The following is a 16,787-nucleotide window of genomic DNA, read 5'->3' as shown; positions in this document are numbered from 1 at the left end:
TCTAGGTGGGTTTTTTTTAGCTGTAGGCCTTCTAGGTGGGTTTTTTTTAGCTGTAGGCCTTCTAGGTGGTTTTTTTTTAGCTGTAGGCCTTCTAGGTGGTTTTTTTTTTAGCTGTAGGCCTTCTAGGTGGGGGGTTTTTAGCTGTAGGCCTTCTAGGTGGGGGGTTTTTAGCTGTAGGCCTTCTAGGTGGGGGGTTTTAGCTGTAGGCCTTCTAGGTGGGGGGTTTTAGCTGTAGGCCTTCTAGGTGGGGGGTTTTTAGCTGTAGGCCTTCTAGGTGGGTTTTTTTTTAGCTGTAGGCCTTCTAGGTGTTTTTTTTTTAGCTGTAGGCCTTCTAGGTGGGTTTTTTTTAGCTGTAGGCCTTCTAGGTGGGGGGGTTTTAGCTGTAGGCCTTCTAGGTGGGGGGTTTTTAGCTGTAGGCCTTCTAGGTGGGGGGTTTGTAGCTGTAGGCCTTCTAGGTGGGTTTTTTTTAGCTGTAGGCCTTCTAGGTGGGGGGTTTTTAGCTGTAGGCCTTCTAGGTGGGGGGTTTTTAGCTGTAGGCCTTCTAGGTGGGGGGTTTTTAGCTGTAGGCCTTCTAGGTGGGTTTTTTTTAGCTGTAGGCCTTCTAGGTGGGGGGTTTTTAGCTGTAGGCCTTCTAGGTGGGGGGTTTTTAGCTGTAGGCCTTCTAGGTGGGGGGTTTTTAGCTGTAGGCCTTCTAGGTGGGGGGTTTTTAGCTGTAGGCCTTCTAGGTGGGGGGTTTTTAGCTGTAGGCCTTCTAGGTGGGGGGTTTTTAGCTGTAGGCCTTCTAGGTGGGGGGTTTTTAGCTGTAGGCCTTCTAGGTGGGGGGTTTTTAGCTGTAGGCCTTCTAGGTGGGGGGTTTTTAGCTGTAGGCCTTCTAGGTGGGGGGTTTTTAGCTGTAGGCCTTCTAGGTGGGGGGTTTTTAGCTGTAGGCCTTCTAGGTGGGGGGTTTTTAGCTGTAGGCCTTCTAGGTGGGGGGTTTTTAGCTGTAGGCCTTCTAGGTGGGGGGTTTTTAGCTGTAGGCCTTCTAGGTGGGGGGTTTTTAGCTGTAGGCCTTCTAGGTGGGGGGTTTTTAGCTGTAGGCCTTCTAGGTGGGGGGTTTTTAGCTGTAGGCCTTCTAGGTGGGGGGTTTTTAGCTGTAGGCCTTCTAGGTGGGTTGTTTTTAGCTGTAGGCCTTCTAGGTGGGTTTTTTTTAGCTGTAGGCCTTCTAGGTGGGGGGTTTTTAGCTGTAGGCCTTCTAGGTGGGGGGTTTTAGCTGTAGGCCTTCTAGGTGGGGGGTTTTTAGCTGTAGGCCTTCTAGGTGGTTTTTTTTTAGCTGTAGGCCTTCTAGGTGGGGGGGGTTTTAGCTGTAGGCCTTCTAGGTGTTTTTTTTTTTAGCTGTAGGCCTTCTAGGTGGGGGTTTTTTAGCTGTAGGCCTTCTAGGTGGGGGGGTTTTAGCTGTAGGCCTTCTAGGTGGGGGGTTTTAGCTGTAGGCCTTCTAGGTGTTTTTCTTTTAGCTGTAGGCCTTCTAGGTGGGGGGTTTTTAGCTGTAGGCCTTCTAGGTGGGGGGTTTTTAGCTGTAGGCCTTCTAGGTGGGGGGTTTTTAGCTGTAGGCCTTCTAGGTGGGGGGTTTTTAGCTGTAGGCCTTCTAGGTGGGGGGTTTTTAGCTGTAGGCCTTCTAGGTGGGGGGTTTTTAGCTGTAGGCCTTCTAGGTGGGGGGTTTTTAGCTGTAGGCCTTCTAGGTGGGGGGTTTTTAGCTGTAGGCCTTCTAGGTGGGGGGATTTTAGCTGTAGGCCTTCTAGGTGGGGGGTTTTTAGCTGTAGGCCTTCTAGGTGGGGGGTTTTAGCTGTAGTCCTTCTAGGTGGGTTTTTTTTAGCTGTAGGCCTTCTAGGTGGGGGGTTTTTAGCTGTAGGCCTTCTAGGTGGGGGGTTTTTAGCTGTAGGCCTTCTAGGTGGGGGGTTTTTAGCTGTAGGCCTTCTAGGTGGGGGGTTTTTAGCTGTAGGCCTTCTAGGTGGGGGGTTTTTAGCTGTAGGCCTTCTAGGTGGGGGGTTTTTAGCTGTAGGCCTTCTAGGTGGGGGGTTTTTAGCTGTAGGCCTTCTAGGTGGGTTTTTTTAGCTGTAGGCCTTCTAGGTGGGGGGTTTTTAGCTGTAGGCCTTCTAGGTGGGGGGTTTTAGCTGTAGGCCTTCTAGGTGGGGGGGTTTTAGCTGTAGGCCTTCTAGGTGGGGGGGTTTTAGCTGTAGGCCTTCTAGGTGGGGGGGTTTTAGCTGTAGGCCTTCTAGGTGGGGGGGTTTTAGCTGTAGGCCTTCTAGGTGGGGGGGTTTTAGCTGTAGGCCTTCTAGGTGGGGGGGTTTTAGCTGTAGGCCTTCTAGGTGGGGGGGTTTTAGCTGTAGGCCTTCTAGGTGGGGGGTTTTTAGCTGTAGGCCTTCTAGGTGGGGGGTTTTTAGCTGTAGGCCTTCTAGGTGGGGGGGTTTTTAGCTGTAGGCCTTCTAGGTGGGGGGGTTTTTAGCTGTAGGCCTTCTAGGTGGGGGGGTTTTTAGCTGTAGGCCTTCTAGGTGGGGGGGTTTTTAGCTGTAGGCCTTCTAGGTGGGGGGGTTTTTAGCTGTAGGCCTTCTAGGTGGGGGGGTTTTTAGCTGTAGGCCTTCTAGGTGGGGGGGTTTTTAGCTGTAGGCCTTCTAGGTGGGGGGTTTTTAGCTGTAGGCCTTCTAGGTGGGGGGTTTTTAGCTGTAGGCCTTCTAGGTGGGGGGTTTTTAGCTGTAGGCCTTCTAGGTGGGGGGTTTTTAGCTGTAGGCCTTCTAGGTGGGGGGTTTTTAGCTGTAGGCCTTCTAGGTGGGGGGTTTTTAGCTGTAGGCCTTCTAGGTGGGGGGTTTTTAGCTGTAGGCCTTCTAGGTGGGGGGTTTTTAGCTGTAGGCCTTCTAGGTGGGGGGTTTTTAGCTGTAGGCCTTCTAGGTGGGGGGGTTTTAGCTGTAGGCCTTCTAGGTGGGGGTTTTTTAGCTGTAGGCCTTCTAGGTGGGGGTTTTTTAGCTGTAGGCCTTCTAGGTGGGGGTTTTTTAGCTGTAGGCCTTCTAGGTGGGGGGGTTTTAGCTGTAGGCCTTCTAGGTGGTTTTTTTTTAGCTGTAGGCCTTCTAGGTGGGGGTTTTTTAGCTGTAGGCCTTCTAGGTGGGGGTTTTTTAGCTGTAGGCCTTCTAGGTGGGGGTTTTTTAGCTGTAGGCCTTCTAGGTGGGGGTTTTTTAGCTGTAGGCCTTCTAGGTGGGGGTTTTTTAGCTGTAGGCCTTCTAGGTGGGGGTTTTTTAGCTGTAGGCCTTCTAGGTGGGGGTTTTTTAGCTGTAGGCCTTCTAGGTGGGTTTTTTTTAGCTGTAGGCCTTCTAGGTGGGTTTTTTTTAGCTGTAGGCCTTCTAGGTGGGGGGTTTTTAGCTGTAGGCCTTCTAGGTGGGGGGTTTTTAGCTGTAGGCCTTCTAGGTGGGGGGTTTTTAGCTGTAGGCCTTCTAGGTGGGGGGTTTTTAGCTGTAGGCCTTCTAGGTGGGGGGTTTTTAGCTGTAGGCCTTCTAGGTGGGGGGTTTTTAGCTGTAGGCCTTCTAGGTGGGGGGTTTTTGGCTGTAGGCCTTCTAGGTGGGGGGTTTTTGGCTGTAGGCCTTCTAGGTGGGGGGTTTTTAGCTGTAGGCCTTCTAGGTGGGGGGTTTTTAGCTGTAGGCCTTCTAGGTGGGGGTTTTTTAGCTGTAGGCCTTCTAGGTGGGGGGTTTTTAGCTGTAGGCCTTCTAGGTGGGGGGTTTTTAGCTGTAGGCCTTCTAGGTGGGGGGGTTTTAGCTGTAGGCCTTCTAGGTGGTTTTTTTTTAGCTGTAGGCCTTCTAGGTGGGGGGGTTTTAGCTGTAGGCCTTCTAGGTGGGGGGGTTTTAGCTGTAGGCCTTCTAGGTGGGGGTTTTTTAGCTGTAGGCCTTCTAGGTGGGGGTTTTTTAGCTGTAGGCCTTCTAGGTGGGGGTTTTTTAGCTGTAGGCCTTCTAGGTGGTTTTTTTTTAGCTGTAGGCCTTCTAGGTGGGTTTTTTTTAGCTGTAGGCCTTCTAGGTGGGGGGTTTTTAGCTGTAGGCCTTCTAGGTGGGGGGTTGTAGCTGTAGGCCTTCTAGGTGGGGGGTTTTTAGCTGTAGGCCTTCTAGGTGGGGGGTTTTTAGCTGTAGGCCTTCTAGGTGGGGGGTTTTTAGCTGTAGGCCTTCTAGGTGGGGGGTTTTTAGCTGTAGGCCTTCTAGGTGGGGGGTTTTTAGCTGTAGGCCTTCTAGGTGGGGGGTTTTTAGCTGTAGGCCTTCTAGGTGGGGGGTTTTTAGCTGTAGGCCTTCTAGGTGGGGGGTTTTTAGCTGTAGGCCTTCTAGGTGGTTTTTTTTTAGCTGTAGGCCTTCTAGGTGGGGGGTTTTAGCTGTAGGCCTTCTAGGTGGGGGGTTTTAGCTGTAGGCCTTCTAGGTGGGGGGTTTTTAGCTGTAGGCCTTCTAGGTGGGGGGTTTTTAGCTGTAGGCCTTCTAGGTGTTTTTTTTTTTTAGCTGTAGGCCTTCTAGGTGGGTTGTTTTTAGCTGTAGGCCTTCTAGGTGGGTTGTTTTTAGCTGTAGGCCTTCTAGGTGGGGGGTTTTTAGCTGTAGGCCTTCTAGGTGGGTTTTTTTTAGCTGTAGGCCTTCTAGGTGGGGGTTTTTTAGCTGTAGGCCTTCTAGGTGGGGGGTTTTTAGCTGTAGGCCTTCTAGGTGGGGGGTTTTTAGCTGTAGGCCTTCTAGGTGGGGGGGTTTTAGCTGTAGGCCTTCTAGGTGGGGGGGTTTTAGCTGTAGGCCTTCTAGGTGGGGGGGTTTTAGCTGTAGGCCTTCTAGGTGGGGGGTTTTTAGCTGTAGGCCTTCTAGGTGGGGGGTTTTTAGCTGTAGGCCTTCTAGGTGGGTTTTTTTAGCTGTAGGCCTTCTAGGTGGGGGGTTTTTAGCTGTAGGCCTTCTAGGTGGGGGGTTTTTAGCTGTAGGCCTTCTAGGTGGGGGGTTTTTAGCTGTAGGCCTTCTAGGTGGGGGGTTTTAGCTGTAGGCCTTCTAGGTGGGGGGTTTTTAGCTGTAGGCCTTCTAGGTGGGGGGTTTTTTAGCTGTAGGCCTTCTAGGTGGGTTTTTTTTTAGCTGTAGGCCTTCTAGGTGGTTTTTTTTTTAGCTGTAGGCCTTCTAGGTGTTTTTTTTTTAGCTGTAGGCCTTCTAGGTGGGTTTTTTTTTAGCTGTAGGCCTTCTAGGTGGGGGGGGTTTTAGCTGTAGGCCTTCTAGGTGGGGGGTTTTTAGCTGTAGGCCCTCTAGTGGGGGTTTTAGCTGTAGGCCCACTAGTGGGGGTTTTAGCTGTAGGCCCACTAGTGGGGGTTTTAGCTGTAGGCCCACTAGTGGGGGTTTTGGCTGTAGGCCCACTAGTGGGGGTTTTAGCTGTAGGCCCACTAGTGGGGGTTTTAGCTGTAGGCCCACTAGTGGGGGTTTTAGCTGTAGGCCCACTAGTGGGGGTTTTAGCTGTAGGCCCACTAGTGGGGGTTTTAGCTGTAGGCCCACTAGTGGGGGTTTTAGCTGTAGGCCCACTAGTGGTTTTTTTTTTTTTAGCTGTAGGCCCACTAGTGGGTTTTTTTTTTTTTTTAGCTGTAGGCCCACTAGTGGTTTTTTTTTTTTTTAGCTGTAGGCCCACTAGTGTTTTTTTTTTTTTTTTTTAGCTGTAGGCCCACTAGTGGGGTTTTTTTTTTTTAGCTGTAGGCCCACTAGTGTTTTTTTTTTTTTTTTAGCTGTAGGCCCACTAGTGGGGTTTTTTTTAGCTGTAGGCCCACTAGTGGGTGTTTTTTTTTTTTAGCTGTAGGCCCACTAGTGTTTTTTTTTTTTAGCTGTAGGCCCACTAGTGGGTTTTTTTTTTTAGCTGTAGGCCCACTAGTGGTTTTTTTTTTAGCTGTAGGCCCACTAGTGTTTTTTTTTTTTAGCTGTAGGCCCACTAGTGGGGTTTTTTTTTTAGCTGTAGGCCCACTAGTGGTTTTTTTTTTAGCTGTAGGCCCACTAGTGGGGTTTGTTTTAGCTGTAGGCCCACTAGTGGGTTTTTTTTTAGCTGTAGGCCCACTAGTGGGGGTATTAGCTGTAGGCCCACTAGTGGGGGTATTAGCTGTAGGCCCACTAGTGGGGGTATTAGCTGTAGGCCCACTAGTGGGGGTATTAGCTGTAGGCCCACTAGTGGGGGTATTAGCTGTAGGCCCACTAGTGTTTTTTTTTTTAGCTGTAGGCCCACTAGTGGTTTTTTTTTTTAGCTGTAGGCCCACTAGTGTTTGTTTTTTTAGCTGTAGGCCCACTAGTGTTTTTTTTTTTAGCTGTAGGCCCACTAGTGGGGTTTTTTTTAGCTGTAGGCCCACTAGTGGGGTTTTTTTTAGCTGTAGGCCCACTAGTGGGTTTTTTTTTTAGCTGTAGGCCCACTAGTGGGGGTTTTAGCTGTAGGCCCACTAGTGGTTTTTTTTTTAGCTGTAGGCCCACTAGTGGGGGTATTAGCTGTAGGCCCACTAGTGGGGGTATTAGCTGTAGGCCCACTAGTGGGGGTATTAGCTGTAGGCCCACTAGTGGGGGTATTAGCTGTAGGCCCACTAGTGGGGGTATTAGCTGTAGGCCCACTAGTGGGGGTATTAGCTGTAGGCCCACTAGTGGGGGTATTAGCTGTAGGCCCACTAGTGGGGGTATTAGCTGTAGGCCCACTAGTGGGGGTATTAGCTGTAGGCCCACTAGTGGGGGTATTAGCTGTAGGCCCACTAGTGGGGGTATTAGCTGTAGGCCCACTAGTGGGGGTATTAGCTGTAGGCCCACTAGTGGGGGTATTAGCTGTAGGCCCACTAGTGGGGGTATTAGCTGTAGGCCCACTAGTGGGGGTATTAGCTGTAGGCCCACTAGTGGGGGTATTAGCTGTAGGCCCACTAGTGGGGGTATTAGCTGTAGGCCCACTAGTGGGGGTATTAGCTGTAGGCCCACTAGTGGGGGTATTAGCTGTAGGCCCACTAGTGGGGGTATTAGCTGTAGGCCCACTAGTGGGGGTATTAGCTGTAGGCCCACTAGTGGGGGTATTAGCTGTAGGCCCACTAGTGGGGGTATTAGCTGTAGGCCCACTAGTGGGGGTATTAGCTGTAGGCCCACTAGTGGGGGTATTAGCTGTAGGCCCACTAGTGGGGGTTTTAGCTGTAGGCCCACTAGTGGGGGTTTTAGCTGTAGGCCCACTAGTGGGGGTTTTAGCTGTAGGCCCACTAGTGGGGGTTTTAGCTGTAGGCCCACTAGTGGGGGTTTTAGCTGTAGGCCCACTAGTGGGGGTTTTAGCTGTAGGCCCACTAGTGGGGGTTTTAGCTGTAGGCCCACTAGTGGGGGTTTTAGCTGTAGGCCCAGTAGTGGGGGTTTTAGCTGTAGGCCCAGTAGTGGGGGTTTTAGCTGTAGGCCCAGTAGTGGGGGTTTTAGCTGTAGGCCCAGTAGTGGGGGTTTTAGCTGTAGGCCCAGTAGTGGGGGTTTTAGCTGTAGGCCCAGTAGTGGGGGTTTTAGCTGTAGGCCCAGTAGTGGGGGTTTTAGCTGTAGGCCCAGTAGTGGGGGTTTTAGCTGTAGGCCCAGTAGTGGGGTTTTTAGCTGTAGGCCCAGTAGTGGGGTTTTTAGCTGTAGGCCCAGTAGTGGGGGTTTTAGCTGTAGGCCCGCTAGTGGTTATAACTTTCAGAAGCTTATTTACATTTTAAAGTTTTGTTGTCCTACTTTTCTTGAATGCCAGGCTGAAAATATCAAAAATAGCCTAATTTGAATGATATGAGTCTGTAGTCTTGTATGAAGCCAAGACACTAACACCACCATTGTGTATAACCAATTTAAGATCGATTTCAGTTATTTGCCAAGCAGAAGGCATCACTGACAGTTAAGCAGTTATTCAGCACTGCAGTAGACTGATTTATCACAAGCCAATTACCTCCACTAAATGGTACCCCCTGTATATATAGCCTTGCTATTGTTGTTTTACTGTTGCTCTTTATGTTTTTAAACCGCATTGTTGGTTAGGGACTAGTAAGCATTGCACTGTAAGGTTTACACATGTTTTTGGAGCATAAGACAAATTTGATGTCAAGTCACAGCTATAGCCTGCATACAAACACTTCCTAAGAGTAATAATGCCCAAGGGGGTTGTGGTATATTGGCCATAACAAATCTGAGGTGCCTTACTGCTATTAATAACTAGCTACCACCGTAATTAGACCAGTAAAAATAAGTTATAGCCCGATACACCACGGCTGTCAGCCAATCAGCATTCAGGGCACCAACCACCCAGTTTATAATACTGCATAAATAGCCAACACCTTTTCAGTAGTCCCTTCTGACCTATTTAGAGGTTGTGATGGACAACCTCCATGTTGAATGCATGAGCCTTTTTAACATTGGTCTGTCCTGTGAATCATTGGGCGGGTGACCGAACGTTATATTTATCAACATTTAACTATTTTTTCACAAAATAATGGGTCTAAGATTAGTTCATCTGGCAACAAAATGAAACATGTAAATGTAACGAAACATGTTTTATTTAGTTACACTGTTGCATAGCGCTGACAAACATTCATCAACACAGCAGTTCTTATTTTAAGTGCTATATTGGTGTGGGAATGCAATAAGTAGGAAAATGAGTTGGATTCTCTGAATACATCATAGATGAGGTAGATCTGCTTAGGTAAGACTAACACCACTGGTAATAAATATTAACTGGGTAGACTAGACAATTGAAGTCTTTACTCCTCGCAGGCTTGCTTGATCAACTGGAGCGCTCCCAGCCAGGGGCGGCTCCACACCTCAAAGATGCACTGGTAGGTCTGAGGAAACAGGAAGCAACACGAGTTGGTATGGTCACACCCCTTCAGCAGCATAACACCTGACAAAAGGTTTGTTGGACATTGCATCTGACTGCCTGACCTACAAATCACCTTACATCATAAACAATTTTATTATTTGTAGAGTAGTCAGGCAAAATGTACCCACAATGAATCATGGTTTTGATGCTCTTAAACACTGCCAACAGACATTCGTCTATGGAAATGTCACCTGAAACTTCCCTTTGCAAACAACTCAATACTGAACCAATAGTGAAATGGGTAACATGTTACAAGTAGGATTTACTAACAGTTAATAAGTAGTTTATTGGTTACCAATGTGTTCACTGTTGGTAACAGGTTATAAACTAAAAATGGACCATTCTTAAGCTGTACATGTAGGAAGCACTGAGCTGAAGTGCCAGTGTTAACACAAACAGATCTGGGACCAGGCTAGCCTTGTGGTCCTTACCACAGCTGGGGCCACAGCGCAGTCCTTCTCCACACCTCCCTTCCTGCACAAGGTCCTGGCCATCAGCACTGTGAAGATGTACTTCATCCCAGCTACCACCTGTAAGCAGAGGATGGTCAGCACGTCAGACCACAGACATAGAATCACCCATCTTGAATGAGGAACCTGTTCTAGTTATTCATTTATGAATACATTAGAAAGCTCAATGACTGAGTCGCATCTCCTGCAACTGAGCCGATAGCACAAACGACCAGCCGGATTGGGTAGCAACCTTATGTTTGTGACGTTACTACATCTCGTGGAAGTACGAAATAGTATGACAACTTACCAAAATAAAGTTGGTGTGTCAATCAAATGTCATTCAATAATTGACTGCTGGTAACCCGTATAAAAAGTGACAATGCCCTCGAAGCCAGTGTTGAGGATATATTGGCATGGTTGCCGGCCCTCGACGAACCCCTGTGCCAATATATCCTCCAAACACCGGCTTCCCAGACATTAGCACTTAATGCATACGGTAGAAATAACCTTCAAGCCAAGCTAAGGCCTATTCAACAACACAATTGTATAAAGTAGATGTTGTGTATACCTAAATTAACTCGACGTCCAGAGCGCCGTCTGGGCGTTCATAAATGCAGTGTCGTCAGATTGTCCATGTAATTCAGAGGGTGTTGCTGTGATTTTTTTTTTTTTTTTTTTTTACCGTTATTTTACCAGGTAAGTTGACTGAGAACACATTCTCATTTGCAGCAACGACCTGGGGAATAGTTACAGGGGAGAGGGGGATGAATGAGCCAATTATAAACTGGGGATTATTAGGTGACCATGATGGTTTGAGGGCCAGATTGGGAATTTAGCCCAGGCTTGATCCAAGCATTCAGACATTACAATAGCAGTCAAGCACCCAGGTTAACGTCTCGACCACACCGACAGCATCTAGATGTGCGCAACAAGTTACATTCACTTTCTACCATTTGTAGAGCCATCAACGCATACGTTCAATAAATACAAATATGCACCACACACATGCAGCGTTCCATTGGAAATTACCACCAAAATGCAATTAGATTGTTACGGTGTATAATGGCACAGTGATGCCATCTGTTGGTAAATGTTAATTACTGCAAGTCCAGTGTTTTTTACCGGTGTGCTTGAGATAACCGGAGGTATTGCAATGTACTGAACAAGACTGGTTACTCGCATCAATGCCTCGGTCTCGTCATTTAACATTCAAACAATTGTCGGTGCGATTGAACTGTAGTTGGTTAGCTTGCTAGCTACTTCCGGAGACAAATTAGTGTACACCTCACTGACCATTTTACTCGCCCTAGCAGCAGTGGAACAAGTACCCAAATCACACTTGAGCTAGAGTGAAGAAAATCATTTAACATTTACCTTTAAGTCATTTAGCAGACGCTCTTATCCAGAGCGACTTACAAGTACATACATTACTACTTTTTTTTTTTTTTTTTTTTGTACTGAAATGACTCGTTAGTTACCCAGTAAAAATACTACTTCAGTTAGTATAAAATCATTTCACGTTCCTTAAATTAAGCAAACCAGAGATCACGTCTATTGTTTGTCATTAATGTATATGCAGAGGCACACGCCAACAATGAATGAACAAGGCATTAGTGTTTAATGAGTATGCCAGAGTAGAGTAGTAGGGATGATCTCTTGATAAGGGAACTTTACCATTTCTGTCCTGCTAAGCATTTGAAATGTAACGAGCACTTTTGGGTGTCAGGGAAAATGTATGGAGTAAGTCATCAAATAGTAAAGTAAAAACAGCCAAAAAATGACTTTAGTACTTTAACATGTTTACGCCACTGCCTAGCAGAGTTGGTCAGCTGTCCTCATGTTTAGAGTGTTGATGACTGTTGCTGGCAACAAACTGGGTTTTGGGCGACGTTTACTGACACCGGTCCTATTCGACAGGTGTCGTACATTAACTAAAACATTGAACATTCTGCCGCATTCAGAGTAAATGGAGTGCGTTAATAAATTCATTAAGATATTTCAACCGTGGAAACTATGCTATACAAATGAATGACCAACATTGTGTCTTCGTTCAACTGGTAAAAAGACTTACAAAAAGGACTGACCTGTTTCTGAGCTTTGACAACCTTGGCCACCTGCCAAACATACGGGTCGTTTGTTCCCTTGTTGTATTCGGCCACGGCGAACTGCAGCGCGTCTCTGGTAGCGGGGTCGTTCATATCTGCGTCCACGACGCCCCCCGGTATCCCATCGGCGCTCGTCACGATGAATGCCACCGCGAGCAAAGGAACGACGATCTTCCAATTCATGAGCATTTTCCCGTCTGATATCGGTCTGTATTGCAACTCCGATCGTATCAAGTAACGTTACACCACAACAAATCCTCGCCTCCGACTACTTTTATATGAACGTGTTGAGGTCACTGCTGATTGTTGAGGGGTGGGGCTTGATTCTGATTCCACTAATCACTTCAATTAAAAACCTAACGCCTCCATCACACCGACAGTGAGCATTTGCGCCACATGGGACGTAGCATCGTCTACTGTGCAACAAAAGTTAACCATTCACCTTCTGCTACCATTTCTGTCAAATCAGTTTAGAGTGGCATACCCCGTTTTATTTGCTTGGTTGTAGGCTACAGCTATATAACTCATAATGGAAATATATTACGAAATGAGAGCCTGCACAGCAATGGATTTCTTAAAAAACTAATTCTCTGTTTTTATATAAGTGACGCTAAACTAAATAGGACTAGGCTTTATTGGCTATTATTGGCTTTAGGGAAGATTGGTTATTTATACATTCTAGCATTAAGCCTACTGTTAGACCACAGTTACAAGTTACCAGTGTCTTTGACATTAGACAGTGGTTACATGGGGCTAGGCTAAATTCGTGATTTGACTTCTGTGCTTGTTATATGTCAATGGCCTCAAGTTATTGGTGACACAAACCTGAGAAATGAAATTAGAATGAATAATTGTATTTTCTTATCATCACTGCGGACATATGTCAATAGTTTAGTGAAATGGTGCTTTCAATACAACTGAGAACTCGGGAACAAAACGAAGTCAAAACATGTCAGTGATCTTCAAGTCGGAACTTCTGAGCTCTAGAAAGATGCGTGAGGTCCCGACTTCGAATTCCGAGTTGGATCACCGTTCAAAACTCGTTTGTCCCGAGTTCCCAGTTATCTTGAAAGCACTGAAGTCGGAGATTTACGAGTTCACAGTTGATTTGAACGCGACAAACGTCCAGACTTCAATCACTGACGCACAGACAGGAGCGCACTTTGGAACTGCAGGACTCTTGAGTAACCATGCAGACTATTGAAGTTCTGAAGTGAGTAGTTCTTTATGTGGATAAATAGGGCGTATTTAATCAAACCATTGCATAAGAGTATATTCATAGCCTATAGATGTGATTAAGACTAAAGAGGTCAAGGGAACGCAGACAGTCGGGATATAAGAATGATGGCGGTTTGGCGGCGCACGTTCAACAAACAAAGTAGTTATTCGTCAAATCATGATCACAGTTGTCTGGAACAGCTGGTGCTGTCCTGCCCCCCCCCCCCCTATGGGGGGCAAAGTATCCGGCCGGCCGGGCACTTCATCCCTATAATAGTCCTACTCTTAGCAGTGTTGTCTATGAGTTGCTGTTTGACCCCAGGCCTCTCTCTCATTCTCTCCCCCCAGAATGAGGAGGTGATGGGTTGGAGGCCCGGTCAGTCCGCACAGGAGGCCTGGACTGGAGGTGGTGCCAGCGTACCTTCCAAGACCTTGAGGAGGTTCTCTAACAACTGGAGGTGCTCTTCTCCCTGGGTCCCTGCGTGCTCCTCCTCCTCCGTGAATCCTTCCTCCCCAAGGAGCTGTACGAGGTCAACATGGAGAAGGTGACACTAGCCGACGGTGACCAGAGCCTCCGCATCTCCTCCTGCCTTATGTAGCTCTTCCGCACGCTCTTCATGGCCGACCTGTTGTCTGACGCTAAACCTGTCCGGCACAGGGCCATGGTTCTGGCCCATAGGGACTGTGGGGTGGTTCCGACTGTGGGGTGGTTCCAAACTGGATTTTAAGGTCCCCACGCGGGTGAAGAGACAAGTTACTGCTCTGTCTTGTGTCTCTGGGTCTGGGCCCTCTCTGGGAGGAGGGCAGCCTGACTGGCAGGATTATGTGTGGTTTCAGGACCCCCATGGCAATCAAAGGCAAGTGACAATGAAAGGATTCCCAACCACAGCCATAGTATGAGATGACAGGAGGCCATGATCTAGGAGAAAGCTGGGATGAACTGAAAGTCATTGACAGCCACCATACTGATCAAATCCTGCCAATTTGCTTGTAAATATCCTTTGCTATTTATTTTTAAATGTGATCTGTTTTATGACTGCTGCCATATGAATTGCCTCTGAGGACATTAAAGTTGTCTGAATCACTTATCGGAGGCATTTTGCTTATCGTTCATTAGGATAAGTAGCCTATACTAGAGAGATGTGAAGTTTGAATTCAGTTTCCTAACATGGGGGATTGTTAATGACTACAACCATCAAACTAGTAGTTTAAAAATGATCATTTTAAACTGTGGTGTACATTCATCTTATCAATGTATTATTCATTTTTATCCAGGATTTTTGTCCATATGGCCCAGCGCTGATCTAGGATCAGGTTCCCCTGTCTATATAAACCTGCTGATCTAAAAGTCCAAACTGGAGTGCTGATCTGAAGTCAGTTTGACATTTTACGTCACAAAGACTAACATTATATGGACAGAGGGTACCTGATCCTAGATCAGCACTGACGATTTGTGACTACAGACAGAGGTGTTGACCGAGCGGATTGACATGTATACACCATACCCCTCTCTCTCTGTCAGGGACGACTCTCTCTCTGTAACCATGAGCCCAGTCCAGGGACGACTCTCTCTCTCTGTAACCCTGAGCCCAGTCCAGGGACGACTCTCTCTCTGTAACCCTGAGCCCAGTCCAGGGACGACTCTCTCTCTGTAACCCTGAGCCCAGTCCAGGGACGACTCTCTCTCTGTAACCCTGAGCCCAGTCCAGGGACGACTCTCTCTCTCTGTAACCCTGAGCCCAGTCCAGGGACGACTCTCTCTCTGTAACCCCGAGCCCAGTCCAGGGACGACTCTCTCTCTGTAACCCCGAGCCCAGTCCAGGGACGACTCTCTCTCTCTGTAACCCTGAGCCCAGTCCAGGGACGACTCTCTCTCTGTAACCCCGAGCCCAGTCCAGGGACGACTCTCTCTCTGTAACCCTGAGCCCAGTCCAGGGACGACTCTCTCTCTGTAACCCTGAGCCCAGTCCAGGGACGACTCTCTCTCTGTAACCCCGAGCCCAGTCCAGGGACGACTCTCTCTCTGTAACCCTGAGCCCAGTCCAGGGACGACTCTCTCTGTAACCCGGAGACCAGTCCAGGGACGACTCTCTCTCTGTAACCCTGAGCCCAGTCCAGGGACGACTCTCTCTCTGTAACCCTGAGCCCAGTCCAGGGACATTCTCTCTCTGTAACCCTGAGCCCAGTCCAGGGACGACTCTCTCTCTGTAACCCTGAGCCCAGTCCAGGTACTATGTTTCTATAGAGGTTTATATGAATGACTGGCATCACCTGTACAGAATGATTGTAATGAATATGTTGTCTGGTGTACCTTGGGTATGTGCTGTACTGAAAGCAGTGTTGGTGCTGTGACTGTATATAGCCTACTAAGTTACTTTGTGCACTGTATACCTACTTGTCATCTGGTTGTACCTGTATAATGTCTTGGGATTCAATTGTTTAAAATGTTTTTCTGATTTTTATACAGTACTGTCTGTCAGTCTAAACTGGATCACTAAATTATAAGGTTAATTTGAATTATACACATTTTGCAGCATACATAGTTCTAAGTCTTGTGAATTATTGACTTGTGGATGTTAATTTGTTTAATTTCTTTATTTGGATCCTCATAAGCTGATGCCTTAGTTACTGCTAGTCTTCCTGGGGTCCACGGAAAATTCATAATGGTTTCCTGGACATAGATTAGGCTAAATCTAGACCTATGCTAAAAACCATGCTCAATGGAACACATTGAAGTATATTTAGTTAGGAACTCCCCTCACCTCCAACTCAATCATGAAGTTTGCAGACGACACAACAGTAGTGGGCTTGATTACCAACAACGACGAGACAGCCTACAGGGTGGAGGTGAGGGCCCTCGGAGTGTGGTGTCAGGAAAATAACCTCACACTCAACGTCAACAAAACAAAGGAGATGATCGTGAACTTCAGGAAACAGCAGAGGGAGCACCCCCCCTATCCACATCGATGGGACAGTAGTGGAGAGGGTAGTAAGTTTTAAGTTCCTCGGTGTACACATCACGGACAAACTGAATTGGTCCACCCACACAGACAGCGTGGTGAAGAAGGCGCAGCAGCGCCTCTTCAACCTCAGGAGGCTGAAGAAATTCGGCTTGTCACCAAAAGCACTCGCAAACTTCTACAGATGCACAATCGAGAGCATCCTGTCGGGCTGTATCACCGCCTGGTACGGCAACTGCTCCGCCCACAACCGTAAGGCTCTCCAGAGGGTAGTGAGGTCTGCACAACGCATCACCGGGGGCAAACTACCTGCCCTCCAGGACACCTACACCACCCAATGTCACAGGAAGGCCATAAAGATCATCAAGGACAACAACCACCCGAGCCACTGCCTGTTCACCCTGCTATAATCCAGAAGGCGAGGTCAGTACAGGTGCATCAAAGCTGGGACCGAGAGACTGAAAAACAGCTTCTATCTCAAGGCCATCAGACTGTTAAACAGCCACCACTAACATTTAGCGGCCGCTGCCAACATACTGACTCAACTCCAGCCACTTTAATAATGGGAATTGATGGAAATGTATGTAATACATGTATCACTAGCCACTTTAAACTATGCCACTTTATGTTTATATACCCTACATTACTCATCTCATATGTATATACTGTACTCTATACCATCTACTGCATCTTGCCTATGCCGTTCTGTACCATCACTCATTCATATATCTTTATGTACATATTCTTATCCCTTTACACTTGTGTGTATAAGGTAGTAGTTGTGGAATTGTTAGGTTAGATTACTTGTTGGTTATTACTGCATTGTCGGAACTAGAAGCACAAGCATTTCGCTACACTCGCATTAACACCTGCTAACCATGTGTATGTGACAAATAAAATTTGATTTGGGTTGTCTAGGTCTTAATTGAAAGGAAAACCCACAGACACTTTGCCCTCTGTAGAATGAGTTTGACATCCCTGCCTTACAAGCTCGTCACAATAGACATGATTACAGCAGTAGTATAGTATACTATTGCAGTACAGCAGAAATATAGTATACTATAGCAGTACAGCAGTAGTATAGTACAACAGTAGTATAATATACTATAGCAGTACAGCAGTAGTATAATATACTATAGCAGTACAGCAGTAGTATAGGATAGCAGTACAGCAGTAGTATAGTATAGCAGTACAGCAATAGTATAATATGCTATAGCAGTACA

At 47.2% G+C, this 16,787-nt stretch overlaps 1 protein-coding gene across 3 annotated transcripts in view; it reads right to left on the bottom strand.

The window, feature by feature from the left end:
- Window positions 1-11,817, bottom strand: part of LOC139580337 (cystatin-like) — a 126,271-nt gene extending 114,454 nt beyond the window's left edge. Inside the window, exons 1-3 of one of the 3 annotated variants that reach the window (XM_071408896.1) lie at window positions 11,366-11,817; window positions 9,261-9,359; window positions 8,485-8,791 (exon numbers count right to left, since the gene is read on the bottom strand). In XM_071408896.1, coding sequence (XP_071264997.1) covers window positions 8,711-8,791; window positions 9,261-9,359; window positions 11,366-11,575 — 390 coding nt within the window. In that variant the 5' untranslated portion in view covers window positions 11,576-11,817 and the 3' untranslated portion in view covers window positions 8,485-8,710. Of the gene's footprint in view, window positions 1-8,484; window positions 8,792-9,260; window positions 9,360-11,365 lie in introns of those variants that run through there. The other 2 variants (XM_071408893.1, XM_071408892.1) reach the window with 2 other exon arrangements.
- Between the last annotated feature and the right edge of the window lie 4,970 nt (window positions 11,818-16,787).

The sequence above is a fragment of the Salvelinus alpinus genome, chromosome 7, assembly GCF_045679555.1.
Source record: "Salvelinus alpinus chromosome 7, SLU_Salpinus.1, whole genome shotgun sequence".
NCBI classification, from domain to species: domain Eukaryota; kingdom Metazoa; phylum Chordata; class Actinopteri; order Salmoniformes; family Salmonidae; genus Salvelinus; species Salvelinus alpinus.
Note: the sequence above shows the minus strand (reverse complement) of the source record. Positions and strands in the feature narration are given on the sequence as shown.